General features: G+C 42.2%; 2 protein-coding genes across 2 annotated transcripts; both read left to right on the forward strand.

Annotated features, from left to right (window-relative positions):
- Positions 1-2,476: 2,476 nt before the first annotated feature.
- LOC143270893 (uncharacterized) lies at positions 2,477-4,656 on the forward strand. Its single transcript, XM_076562170.1, has 2 exons — positions 2,477-3,872; positions 4,485-4,656. Exons 1-2 carry the CDS (start codon positions 2,817-2,819, stop codon positions 4,509-4,511), a joined length of 1,083 nt encoding a protein of 360 aa, XP_076418285.1. The 5' UTR covers positions 2,477-2,816; the 3' UTR covers positions 4,512-4,656.
- A 6,496-nt stretch (positions 4,657-11,152) lies between these two features.
- LOC143270871 (uncharacterized) lies at positions 11,153-13,332 on the forward strand. Its single transcript, XM_076562111.1, has 2 exons — positions 11,153-12,548; positions 13,161-13,332. The coding sequence occupies exons 1-2, from the start codon at positions 11,493-11,495 to the stop codon at positions 13,185-13,187; spliced, it is 1,083 nt and encodes a 360-aa protein (XP_076418226.1). The 5' UTR covers positions 11,153-11,492; the 3' UTR covers positions 13,188-13,332.
- The last annotated feature ends 554 nt before the right edge of the window (positions 13,333-13,886 follow it).

Raw genomic sequence — 13,886 nt, forward strand, 5'->3', positions numbered from 1 at the left:
ATATACTTGCATATGTTGTGGAGTTGGACACAGACGGGCTTTACATTGTCAATTGGAATGGCGTCTGCTATAAACATCATTTATTTTCACTGTTGATAACATCGTAGCTTGAAGCCTTTCTTGAACCACTAAGAAAACTGTCTTCTTCTGGATGATACAGTGACTTTTGTGTCTACACAACAGTGTGGTTACTATTCCCTAGGTCCACTGTTTTTCACCCTAGAGACAATGTGCATGAACACTAATTTACTTTCTTCACTATGGATATTATGGCATAAGCAGTAGAACAGTGGTTCTCAACCTGTGGGTTGTGACCATCAGAAAACACCTATTTCTGATGGGCTTAGTATCTGACACATGGTTAAGTAGCAACTTATACTTATGAAGTAGGAACAGAAATAATTTGATGGTTGAAGGGGGGAGGTCGCCAATGCATGAGGCACTGTATTAAAGGATCATAGCATTAGGATGGTTCAGATGCACTACACGAGGAGGTCAGTGACTCTATATTAATTCCTTTTCCAGTTTTAATGGACAGTAGTCTGGTCTTAGAGGACATCCAAGTTGAATAAGGTATGTTTGTGGTTGTTAGTGACTCGATCACATTTGACTTGATTCCGTTCATCAAATGGGACAAGATAACTAAAACAGCAGTTTATGTTTAACACTGTATAGCTGTGGCTCTGTACTCCTCTCCCAAACCTGAAACCGATATTTGGTGCTGTACCTTCAAAATCCAGTGTGTAGCAAAATCCTATGTGGGGGTGGGGGTGGAGAGGAGTGGACCAAACTGGCTATGCTCACACAGTGTTGCCATCTATGACATTTTAGAATCTTTCTCATTCCTATGGGGAAGACTTTTAAGGCACAAACTTTGAATTGGAAGTTCCAGCTACCACCTGGCTTTTTTGGTGCCTTCGTGGAAGTGGAACAGTAGGCAAAGGAAAGGGTTACTCTACTGAAGGGACAAAAGGACCTTATGGAAATGCACAATTAGAGTTCCTGCCACACAATCAGAAAGGAGAAGAAACCAAGAGATTTTAGAGAGTTTTTAGCCCTTAGTTTCTAGTGATAATGATAATTAGGAAGTTATGACACCACACATTAACAAGGGGAAAAGAAGGAGAAATGCATACAATGAGGATATTGAGTAAATATCATGAAATTCATGGGACCGTTTATGAACCCTCATGCATAGTCGTTGCAATGAACATGACGTAGAGTGATTGGCACCAGCACCCCTAGCAGTTCACTGTTTTGCCTAATACAGTAGTTATCTCTTTTGTCATTCTGTTTCCTGGTCCATGTTGCTCAAACCCTACAGAAATAAAAAATTAGGTCATACAGCAGAGTAAGGAGTATGACCACTTCGGGCTGTGGTTCTCAACCTGTGGGTCATGACCACTTTGGTTGAATGACCCTTTCACAGGGGTCAGCTAAGATCATCAGAAAACACAGATATTCATATTGAGATTCATAACAGCAGCACAATTAAAGTTATGGAGCGGCAACAAAACTATTTTTGTGATTGGGGGATACCCACAATTTGAGAAACTATATTAAAGGCCCACAGAATTAAGAAGGTTGAGAACCACTGATTTGAGGTCAATGGGATAGTGGCAGAAGATAATTCTAGGAAAGGAAAACTAAAAGAGAATAATGAAATAGAAATTCTTCGTTTTGTTAGGTAATCCTAAGAAGACTGTCCTTTGCATTTAACATGCTTGTCCTCTTATTTTTTATGCATTTATGGGAGGATCGATTTGATTTTGGCAGTGAGAAAAAACACTTTCCAGGTCCTGTTTAATTGTTTTTCACTTTCAACTCCTTTGTTCTGACTGTAACCATTTCAACTTTTTACTATCTGGCTTTTTCTATCTCTTCTATTTTACCACTGCTGAAACCTGAGCTATACAACCATTGGGTGTTAAAGTTTTTTAGATCTTCATTCTATGTGCAATGGTGTTATTTCTTGCGTGTATGTTTGTACATCATGTGTGTTCAATGTCCAAGGATACCTGAAGGCACCAGATGCCCTAGAACTGGAGTTACAAATGTTGCTAACCACCATGTCGGCCTTTGGAATCCAATCTCGATCCTCTGGCAGAGCAATAAGTGCTCTCCTGAGCCATCCAACTCTCCTGCCCCTCTATACCTGTTTTATTTCTCTGTCTATATTGGCATAACCCATGTCAAATAGAAGTCAGTGCAGACGAGCTCATTCACATTGATACACTACCACTTTACTGCCAATGTGGTATTTAGAAGACAGGGTTCCTATGGCCTTCAAAGGTATCCCAAGACAGTAAGGCCTCAGGGAAAAAGGTGTGATTCTGAGCAGTCCCCAGAATTTAAGGACCTCTATGGCTCATTGGACACAATACACATCAATCACTATGTCTCAGCCAATGAGCTTACAGCTCTGGTGATGTGTGAGAAGGGCCATTATTACTCCTCAATGCTCCGCCCCCTTATACCTGGTTCTCAGCCTTCTTGGGGCTGGCCTCAGCAGAAGGCTCCTCCCTGGTGCTGTCTAGCCCTTCTTTTATAGGTACTCTACAAGTACCAACTCCATCTGCTGACTAGTGGAAATCTTTCCTACTGCTCTCACTACCTCCAAGGAGGTCCTTGAGGCCAACAGCCTCTCTCTACTTCGTGGTAGTCACCTTAACAACGCCTCATCCCCACCAACACCTTCAAAGCTCGAAGCTTCAGTAAGATCTTCATTGGCAGGAAATTGGCAGGAAATTCATACCGTGTCTGCTGTCGCAGAGCGGGACCTTGGATTTCCTGACCCAGAGCAAGAAGGTGGTAGGATGGATCACGACTCTGGACAAAGTGTCTTGAATGTGCTGACAATCCGTGAGGCTGGTGATGACATCGATGGAACCACAGGATGTCTGGGTTCACAGGCAGTCTCGAGAGCCATTCTGGGGGAAGAGCTGGGGCAGGAGGAGATATGGCCCGATACTGAGGAGATCTGCACTCCTGTGGAAGAGTTCTGGCCTGATATCAAGGACATCTGGCCTGATGTCGAGGACATCTGGCATAAAGTCAAGGACATCTGGCCTGATGACCAGGAAACCTGGCCTGATGTCGAGGACTTCTGGCCTCATGCCGAGGAAGTCTGGCCTTGTATCAAGGATATCTGGCCTGTTGTAGAGGACCTCTGGCCTGATATCGAGGACATCTGGCCTGTTGTAGAGGACCTCTGGCCTGAAATCGAGGACATCTGGCCTGATGTCGAGGAACCCAGGCATTCTATCGAGGACATCTGGCCTGCTATGGAGGACATCTGGCCTGATGTGGAAGAACCCTGGTATTCTATCGAGGACATCTGGCCTGCTATGGAGGACATCTGGCCTGATGTCGAGGAACCCTGGCATTCCATCAAGGACATCTGGCCTGCTATGGAGGACATCTGGCCTGATGTCGAGGAACCCTGGCATTCTATCAAGGACATCTGGCCTGCTATGGAGGACATCTGGCCTGATGTGGAAGAACCCTGGCATTCTATCGAGGACATCTGGCCTGATATCGAGGACATCTGGCCTGATATCGAGGAAATCTGGCCGGTTCTCGAGGAAGCCTGGCCTGATATTGAAGAGGACTTGTATGTCTGGAATAGCGACCAGGAGAACAAAGTAGTTCAGGAGGAAGCTGAAGAAGACCAGGGCCGCAATAATGAAGAAAAGGAGGACGAAAAGGAGGAGGATGAGGAGAAGGAGGAGGATGAGGAGGAGGAGGAAGAAGACGACGACGACGACGACGACGACGACGACGAAGACGACAATAAAGATGACGACTATGAATATGAGAAGAAAGGAGAAGATGACGTTGAGGATCAGGGGATGAAGATCATCCTGCATGCTGTGAGTTTACCTATGGGTCTTTAGTTCCCGCTAGAGAAATTTCATTTTTTCTAATACATCATGCCCCTAAATTTTGTATGCATGCTATTTATGACCACATTCTGCTTCACCCAAGCTATGACAAGTTCAGTTATTGGAGCCCACCTATTCAGGAGAGGGAAAGACCCTCCAAGAGGGCCAGACCCTGCCAAAGGAAACATAGAATTGGGAGAGTGAGTGCCTAATAGAAGGAGCTACCTCTAGGCAGTCTGTCTTTTATAATACCTGGAAAGGGATTCCAAGATATATTACACAGCTCAGAGGACCCTGAGCAGGACATGTTCTAGTACAGTGAGTCCTTGACTAACACTTCTGTAGTCTATCAGCTGCTGATCTTTGCAACAAAGGGACCAAGGCCACCAAGCATTAGCAAAGTTTCTTATTCTTCAATGTCTGTTGGCATTGGAAGCTCACTTGCAGGCCATGCGGGAGGGTTTGAGTTTCAAGAAGAAAATATGTTCATTTTTTGTTGAAAATACAGACAGATGTAAGGTACACTATTTTCCTAAGATTGAAAAAAGTGGTTCATATCAATGTTTTACAATTGTCAATTATCTCTTATTCTTCCTACAGAACAAGGGCAAAGGAAGCCATGGATAAACATCAATGAATCGGTTCTTTGTAGATTGGAGACTCATGGAAAGTATCAGTGATCCTCATCTAATATTCTTCATCCAAATATATGCAAATAAAACTTCTCAAACTGTTTAAATATTCTTTAAATTAAAAATAAATTTGAAATGAATATATGGGAGAGTCTTTTATCAATACTACAAACTCAAGTTGATTAATGTCCATTTCTTTTTGAAGTAGCCTACCAGTCATTGAAGCAGATTACTTTTAACTATTTTCAGTCTCCCAGTTACACTCTCAAGAAATTCCATTAGTCAGTTTAACCGACTTATGAGAAAGAAAACAGACATGGAGGTCTTGAATAGTCTGACCTTTATTCACAGAAACTGAAAGTGACTCAGTTTGTCGGCAAGCAAGTTGGGGTACTTGAACACATAGGACAACAACAGTCGCAGCAGCACATGGGAATTGGTGAGCAATGTCAACTCCTTAGCTCCATTCAAGATGTCTTTGATAGTAAATTCTCAAATTGATCTGGCACACGTTCTGAAGACCTTTAGTTTATCCTTCATTTCAACAGAGTATGAGAAGTGCTAATGTAGAATACTGCTTCACTGTGATTGGACAAAGGTTATATCACTGAATTGAGGCCCATTAAAATAAATTGAATAAAACAATAAATACCTGATGCTGGATACATCTAGGGATGGTACATGGAAATACTACAATTCGGGAAAGGTCTAAGACACAGAGAAAGACCTAAAAAGGCAAATATTGGATAGTGTAGTGGAGAAAAATATATAAAGGAAAAAGCTAATTTCTGGATACATTATAATGTGCATATAAAGTTTAAAAATGTAAACCAATAACTACAAGTACATATATACATACACAGGAAAGTGAATATTGGTGATGCATGCAGAGAAAGTTCTATGGGAATGGAAATACCTATTTAGGATTAATAGATATATTTTTAAGAAAAGGGAAGTATTTAATTGGATAGAAGTACATGGTTGACTTCAAGAGCATCATAGTATATCACTTAGGTTAGCTCAAGGGTATGTACATGAAGTTCTCACTACACCTTTGTGTAGATTAACAGTGTTTCTTGAAGAAAAATGAAAAATAGGAAGGGTAAATTTAAATAACACGTTCAACAACTGGAATCTGTTTAAGGAAAATTTGTAGTTGGAGGTAACTAGATTAGGGGTCAGAGGAGAAAGGACACCATTTTGAGGGTAGAAAGCGATGTTCGATGGCTATTTCCAGCTTCATAGGTACTCATTTGCCTTAATACCTCCTGTTGTAATCTACGGGAACTCATGTCATCTTACAACATCTTACCAGTAGCACTATTCACATGTGTACCTATATCCTACTCTAGGTCAACTTTCTAAAATATTAGGACCTTTTAAAAGTTGGACTTATGCATCTTTCTTAAAGCATACACCATTGTATATTTCCACTTGATAGATACTTGGTAAACATGTCTTCCAAAACATAGCTTACTTAATGCATACAGAATTCCATTTTGTGTCACTGAAATTGACATTTAAAAACACATTATCAGTGATGAGATAAGAAGGACTAAGACAGAAAAAGTCATCCTGAGTGAGTAACCCAGGCTCAGAAACACAAACATGGTATGTACTCACTCATAGGAGGATACTAGATGTGGAACAAGGATGACTGGACTGCTACTCACATCACCAGGGAGGCTACCTGGAAAAAAAAAGGACCCCAAAAAAGTCACGAAGATCAACTAATGATGGAGAAATGGATGAGATCTATGTCAACAGCCTGGACATGAGTGGGGGCAATGAAGGGCAAAGGTCGAGGGAAAGAGAGCTTGGGGGAGCAGGAGATTCCAGCTAGATCAAGAACAGAGAGGGAGAACAAGGAATAGGAGACCATGGTAAATGAAGACCACATGAGAATAGGAAGAAGCAAAGGGCTAGAGAGGTTCCCAGAAATCCACAAAGATACCCCCACAATAGACTGCTGGCAATGGTTGAGAGACAGCCCAAACTGACCTACACTGGTGATGGTATGGCCAAACACCCTAATTGTCGTGCTAGAAACCCCATCCATTGATTGAGGGATCTGGATGCAGAGATCCATGGCTAGGCTCCAGGTGGAGCTCCGGGAGTCCAATTAGCAAGAAAGAGGAGGGTTTATATGAGCCAGAATTGTTGAGACCAAGGTTGGATAAAGCACAGGGACAAATAGCCAAACGAATGGAAACACATGAACTATGACACAATGGCTGAGGGGCCCCCAACTGGATCAGGCCCGCTGAATGGGTGAGACAGGCGATTGGTTTGATCTGTTTGGGAGGCATCCAGGCTGTGGGACTGGGTCCTGTGCTCAGTGCATGAGTTGGCTGTTGGAAAACTGGGGATTATGCAGGGATGCTTGGCTCAGCCTGGGAGGAAGGCACTGGGCCTACCTGGACTGTGTCTATGAGTTCGACCTCTGCCATTGGGGGAGGTTTTGCCCTGGAGGAGGTGGGAATGGGGGCTAGGCTGGGGGAAGGGGAGGGGGCAGGAAGGGAGAGAAAAAGGGGATCTGTGGCTATTATGTAGAACTGAATAGTATTGTAAAATAAAAAAAATAAAATATCAAAAAAAGATACTAAGAAAATTAAAGAAAGCTCAAACTGAAGCAAGAATAACTAAAGTATAATTGAACAAAATACAGTATAAACCTGGGCATAGCTCAGTCTGAAAAGGATTTGCTTGCAAATGCTGAGACTCTAAATTTGATCCTGAGAACTCGCATAAAAATACAGGATATTTGGCTTGTGCTTGTAATCTAGAGTTCACTGGTCAGACAGTCTACCCTATTCACTGGATTGTAGGCAAGTAAGAGACCCTGTCTCAGAAAACTTGCTTGATATCTGGGATATATATGCATGATCAGACATAGGGACTGGCAGACACAAACACACAAGCACAGACATTCACACAATCAACCACAAACACAAACACATACACTTGCAAATAAAATTTAAAAATCAGGACTCTAAAAACAAAACAAAAATCAATATGACCAAATAACTATTACTGAAACAAATCATCTGTAAATCAATAAGATGTAGAATAAATACACCAATGAAAGAGATTAGGCGAAGGACAGTGAAAGAGAGAGAGAGAGAAAGAAGAGGGAGAGAGAGAGAAAGAGAGAACACAGATTATTAGAGTTTTTAAAAGAGAAATATTATACTGTTTTGACAAATCTGAAAGATCTGTCATCAACTTTAGAAGGCAGTTTAGTATGTGGTGATACCAACCTATATTAGTTCACTTAATTTTGGTTGATGGTTATGGTTCAATACGTATCACAATGATAATGATTGGCTGGTAGAACTTAGGAAGGCAATAGAGGTCTATGTAAGCAGCAATGAGAGACATTGTGCTCTAGTCACAATGGCCAGTTACACATGTAGACATGTTTGCCTTTAGAGAGATAAAGAGAGAAGAAATGGTTACTAGTGTAGTTCAAAGAGACTATGTAAATAAGGTAGAGACTAAATAGGTAGGGTTTAGAACTTTACTGGAATTCTGTAGAACAGCATCGGTTGTAGCCTATAGTAAGCAATTTGAATCATTAGGCATAAGCCTCTTACAATTTACCACTTTGGTTCTTGGCCATACTAAGGTGAACCTGGTTTCCTCCATTACATATCTTCAACAGGATTTACTCTGTCACCACAGGCCCAAATCAACAGGGCTAAAGCCATGGACTGAATCCACAGGTGAAAATCAACCCTCAATCTTTATTAAATATTTATGTGGAGCATTTTATCACAGGAATACAAAGCTGTCAGTCACACTCCCATACCCCTTGTGAGAGAGACCTGTGGACCACAGGAAGTTTGCAAAATGATGAGAAATCAATGCTTTTGGTTTCTGGGCTCCAGTACCCCAGCATGGTTAATCACCCTATGGTATACTTCAGTGTTGGGGCAAAAGCAAATGTTTGACATGTTCCTGAATTTGTCAATCTTACCTGCTCTCTAAGGGAATTCATATGCATCTCCTGATGCCTGAATAGCCTTGGAGTAGGTCACGCTGGTGGTATGTTCTAGATCTACATAGGAACAGTGCCTATGGAGATTACCAAACCAGTGTAGAACTGACCCAAACAAATGTCATAAATAAGTTCAAGTTAAAGTACCCTGGCATTGTGTTATATACTTGCATATGTTGTGGAGTTGGACACATTGGGCTTTACATTGTCAATTGGAATGGCGTCTGCTATAAACATCATTTATTTTCACTGTTGATAACATCGTAGCTTGAAGCCTTTCTTGAACCACTAAGAAAACTGTCTTCTTCTGGATGATACAGTGACTTTTGTGTCTACACAACAGTGTGGTTACTATTCCCTAGGTCCACTGTTTTTCACCCTAGAGACAATGTGCATGAACACTAATTTACTTTCTTCACTATGGATATTATGGCATAAGCAGTAGAACAGTGGTTCTCAACCTGTGGGTTGTGACCATCAGAAAACACCTATTTCTGATGGGCTTAGGATCTGATACATGGTTAAGTAGCAACTTATACTTATGAAGTAGGAACAGAAATAATTTGATGGTTGAAGGGGGGAGGTCGCCAATGCATGAGGCACTGTATTAAAGGATCATAGCATTAGGATGGTTCAGATGCACTACACGAGGAGGTCAGTGACTCTATATTAATTCCTTTTCCAGTTTTAATGGACAGTAGTCTGGTCTTAGAGGACATCCAAGTTGAATAAGGTATGTTTGTGGTTGTTAGTGACTCGATCACATTTGACTTGATTCCGTTCATCAAATGGAACAAGATAACTAAAACAGCAGTTTATGTTTAACACTGTATAGCTGTGGCTCTGTACTCCTCTCCCAAACCTGAAACCGATATTTGGGGCTGTACCTTCAAAATCCAGTGTGTAGCAAAATCCTATGTGGGGGTGGGGGTGGAGAGGAGTGGACCAAACTGGCTATGCTCACACAGTGTTGCCATCTATGACATTTTAGAATCTTTCTCATTCCTATGGGGAAGACTTTTAAGGCACAAACTTTGAATTGGAAGTTCCAGCTACCACCTGGCTTTTTTGGTGCCTTCGTGGAAGTGGAACAGTAGGCAAAGGAAAGGGTTACTCTACTGAAGGGACAAAAGGACCTTATGGAAATGCACAATTAGAGTTCCTGCCACACAATCAGAAAGGAGAAGAAACCAAGAGATTTTAGAGAGTTTTTAGCCCTTAGTTTCTAGTGATAATGATAATTAGGAAGTTATGACACCACACATTAACAAGGGGAAAAGAAGGAGAAATGCATACAATGAGGATATTGAGTAAATATCATGAAATTCATGGGACCGTTTATGAACCCTCATGCATAGTCGTTGCAATGAACATGACGTAGAGTGATTGGCACCAGCACCCCTAGCAGTTCACTGTTTTGCCTAATACAGTAGTTATCTCTTTTGTCATTCTGTTTCCTGGTCCATGTTGCTCAAACCCTACAGAAATAAAAAATTAGGTCATACAGCAGAGTAAGGAGTATGACCACTTCGGGCTGTGGTTCTCAACCTGTGGGTCATGACCACTTTGGTTGAATGACCCTTTCACAGGGGTCAGCTAAGATCATCAGAAAACACAGATATTCATATTGAGATTCATAACAGCAGCACAATTAAAGTTATGGAGCGGCAACAAAACTATTTTTGTGATTGGGGGATACCCACAATTTGAGAAACTATATTAAAGGCCCACAGAATTAAGAAGGTTGAGAACCACTGATTTGAGGTCAATGGGATAGTGGCAGAAGATAATTCTAGGAAAGGAAAACTAAAAGAGAATAATGAAATAGAAATTCTTCGTTTTGTTAGGTAATCCTAAGAAGACTGTCCTTTGCATTTAACATGCTTGTCCTCTTATTTTTTATGCATTTATGGGAGGATCGATTTGATTTTGGCAGTGAGAAAAAACACTTTCCAGGTCCTGTTTAATTGTTTTTCACTTTCAACTCCTTTGTTCTGACTGTAACCATTTCAACTTTTTACTATCTGGCTTTTTCTATCTCTTCTATTTTACCACTGCTGAAACCTGAGCTATACAACCATTGGGTGTTAAAGTTTTTTAGATCTTCATTCTATGTGCAATGGTGTTATTTCTTGCGTGTATGTTTGTACATCATGTGTGTTCAATGTCCAAGGATACCTGAAGGCACCAGATGCCCTAGAACTGGAGTTACAAATGTTGCTAACCACCATGTCGGCCTTTGGAATCCAATCTCGATCCTCTGGCAGAGCAATAAGTGCTCTCCTGAGCCATCCAACTCTCCTGCCCCTCTATACCTGTTTTATTTCTCTGTCTATATTGGCATAACCCATGTCAAATAGAAGTCAGTGCAGACGAGCTCATTCACATTGATACACTACCACTTTACTGCCAATGTGGTATTTAGAAGACAGGGTTCCTATGGCCTTCAAAGGTATCCCAAGACAGTAAGGCCTCAGGGAAAAAGGTGTGATTCTGAGCAGTCCCCAGAATTTAAGGACCTCTATGGCTCATTGGACACAATACACATCAATCACTATGTCTCAGCCAATGAGCTTACAGCTCTGGTGATGTGTGAGAAGGGCCATTATTACTCCTCAATGCTCCGCCCCCTTATACCTGGTTCTCAGCCTTCTTGGGGCTGGCCTCAGCAGAAGGCTCCTCCCTGGTGCTGTCTAGCCCTTCTTTTATAGGTACTCTACAAGTACCAACTCCATCTGCTGACTAGTGGAAATCTTTCCTACTGCTCTCACTACCTCCAAGGAGGTCCTTGAGGCCAACAGCCTCTCTCTACTTCGTGGTAGTCACCTTAACAACGCCTCATCCCCACCAACACCTTCAAAGCTCGAAGCTTCAGTAAGATCTTCATTGGCAGGAAATTGGCAGGAAATTCATACCGTGTCTGCTGTCGCAGAGCGGGACCTTGGATTTCCTGACCCAGAGCAAGAAGGTGGTAGGATGGATCACGACTCTGGACAAAGTGTCTTGAATGTGCTGACAATCCGTGAGGCTGGTGATGACATCGATGGAACCACAGGATGTCTGGGTTCACAGGCAGTCTCGAGAGCCATTCTGGGGGAAGAGCTGGGGCAGGAGGAGATATGGCCCGATACTGAGGAGATCTGCACTCCTGTGGAAGAGTTCTGGCCTGATATCAAGGACATCTGGCCTGATGTCGAGGACATCTGGCATAAAGTCAAGGACATCTGGCCTGATGACCAGGAAACCTGGCCTGATGTCGAGGACTTCTGGCCTCATGCCGAGGAAGTCTGGCCTTGTATCAAGGATATCTGGCCTGTTGTAGAGGACCTCTGGCCTGATATCGAGGACATCTGGCCTGTTGTAGAGGACCTCTGGCCTGAAATCGAGGACATCTGGCCTGATGTCGAGGAACCCAGGCATTCTATCGAGGACATCTGGCCTGCTATGGAGGACATCTGGCCTGATGTGGAAGAACCCTGGTATTCTATCGAGGACATCTGGCCTGCTATGGAGGACATCTGGCCTGATGTCGAGGAACCCTGGCATTCCATCAAGGACATCTGGCCTGCTATGGAGGACATCTGGCCTGATGTCGAGGAACCCTGGCATTCTATCAAGGACATCTGGCCTGCTATGGAGGACATCTGGCCTGATGTGGAAGAACCCTGGCATTCTATCGAGGACATCTGGCCTGATATCGAGGACATCTGGCCTGATATCGAGGAAATCTGGCCGGTTCTCGAGGAAGCCTGGCCTGATATTGAAGAGGACTTGTATGTCTGGAATAGCGACCAGGAGAACAAAGTAGTTCAGGAGGAAGCTGAAGAAGACCAGGGCCGCAATAATGAAGAAAAGGAGGACGAAAAGGAGGAGGATGAGGAGAAGGAGGAGGATGAGGAGGAGGAGGAAGAAGACGACGACGACGACGACGACGACGACGACGAAGACGACAATAAAGATGACGACTATGAATATGAGAAGAAAGGAGAAGATGACGTTGAGGATCAGGGGATGAAGATCATCCTGCATGCTGTGAGTTTACCTATGGGTCTTTAGTTCCCGCTAGAGAAATTTCATTTTTTCTAATACATCATGCCCCTAAATTTTGTATGCATGCTATTTATGACCACATTCTGCTTCACCCAAGCTATGACAAGTTCAGTTATTGGAGCCCACCTATTCAGGAGAGGGAAAGACCCTCCAAGAGGGCCAGACCCTGCCAAAGGAAACATAGAATTGGGAGAGTGAGTGCCTAATAGAAGGAGCTACCTCTAGGCAGTCTGTCTTTTATAATACCTGGAAAGGGATTCCAAGATATATTACACAGCTCAGAGGACCCTGAGCAGGACATGTTCTAGTACAGTGAGTCCTTGACTAACACTTCTGTAGTCTATCAGCTGCTGATCTTTGCAACAAAGGGACCAAGGCCACCAAGCATTAGCAAAGTTTCTTATTCTTCAATGTCTGTTGGCATTGGAAGCTCACTTGCAGGCCATGCGGGAGGGTTTGAGTTTCAAGAAGAAAATATGTTCATTTTTTGTTGAAAATACAGACAGATGTAAGGTACACTATTTTCCTAAGATTGAAAAAAGTGGTTCATATCAATGTTTTACAATTGTCAATTATCTCTTATTCTTCCTACAGAACAAGGGCAAAGGAAGCCATGGATAAACATCAATGAATCGGTTCTTTGTAGATTGGAGACTCATGGAAAGTATCAGTGATCCTCATCTAATATTCTTCATCCAAATATATGCAAATAAAACTTCTCAAACTGTTTAAATATTCTTTAAATTAAAAATAAATTTGAAATGAATATATGGGAGAGTCTTTTATCAATACTACAAACTCAAGTTGATTAATGTCCATTTCTTTTTGAAGTAGCCTACCAGTCATTGAAGCAGATTACTTTTAACTATTTTCAGTCTCCCAGTTACACTCTCAAGAAATTCCATTAGTCAGTTTAACCGACTTATGAGAAAGAAAACAGACATGGAGGTCTTGAATAGTCTGACCTTTATTCACAGAAACTGAAAGTGACCCAGTTTGTCGGCAAGCAAGTTGGGGTACTTGAACACATAGGACAACAACAGTCGCAGCAGCACATGGGAATTGGTGAGCAATGTCAACTCCTTAGCTCCATTCAAGATGTCTTTGATAGTAAATTCTCAAATTGATCTGGCACACGTTCTGAAGACCTTTAGTTTATCCTTCATTTCAACAGAGTATGAGAAGTGCTAATGTAGAATACTGCTTCACTGTGATTGGACAAAGGTTATATCACTGAATTGAGGCCCATTAAAATAAATTGAATAAAACAATAAATACCTGATGCTGGATACATCTAGGGATGGTACATGGAAATACTAC

The sequence above is a fragment of the Peromyscus maniculatus genome, chromosome X (genome assembly GCF_049852395.1).
Source record: "Peromyscus maniculatus bairdii isolate BWxNUB_F1_BW_parent chromosome X, HU_Pman_BW_mat_3.1, whole genome shotgun sequence".
In the NCBI taxonomy this organism is placed as follows: Eukaryota; Metazoa; Chordata; class Mammalia; order Rodentia; family Cricetidae; genus Peromyscus; species Peromyscus maniculatus.

Excerpts from the sequence above, each read along its gene's own strand:
- LOC143270893 (XM_076562170.1), top strand. The coding sequence starts at position 2,817 with ATGGATCACGACTCTGGACAAAGTGTCTTGAATGTGCTGACAATCCGT. Across the intron at positions 3,873-4,484 it reads TGAAGATCATCCTGCATGCT|AACAAGGGCAAAGGAAGCCA; the intron begins GTGAGTTTACCT and ends TTCTTCCTACAG.
- LOC143270871 (XM_076562111.1), top strand. The coding sequence starts at position 11,493 with ATGGATCACGACTCTGGACAAAGTGTCTTGAATGTGCTGACAATCCGT. Across the intron at positions 12,549-13,160 it reads TGAAGATCATCCTGCATGCT|AACAAGGGCAAAGGAAGCCA; the intron begins GTGAGTTTACCT and ends TTCTTCCTACAG.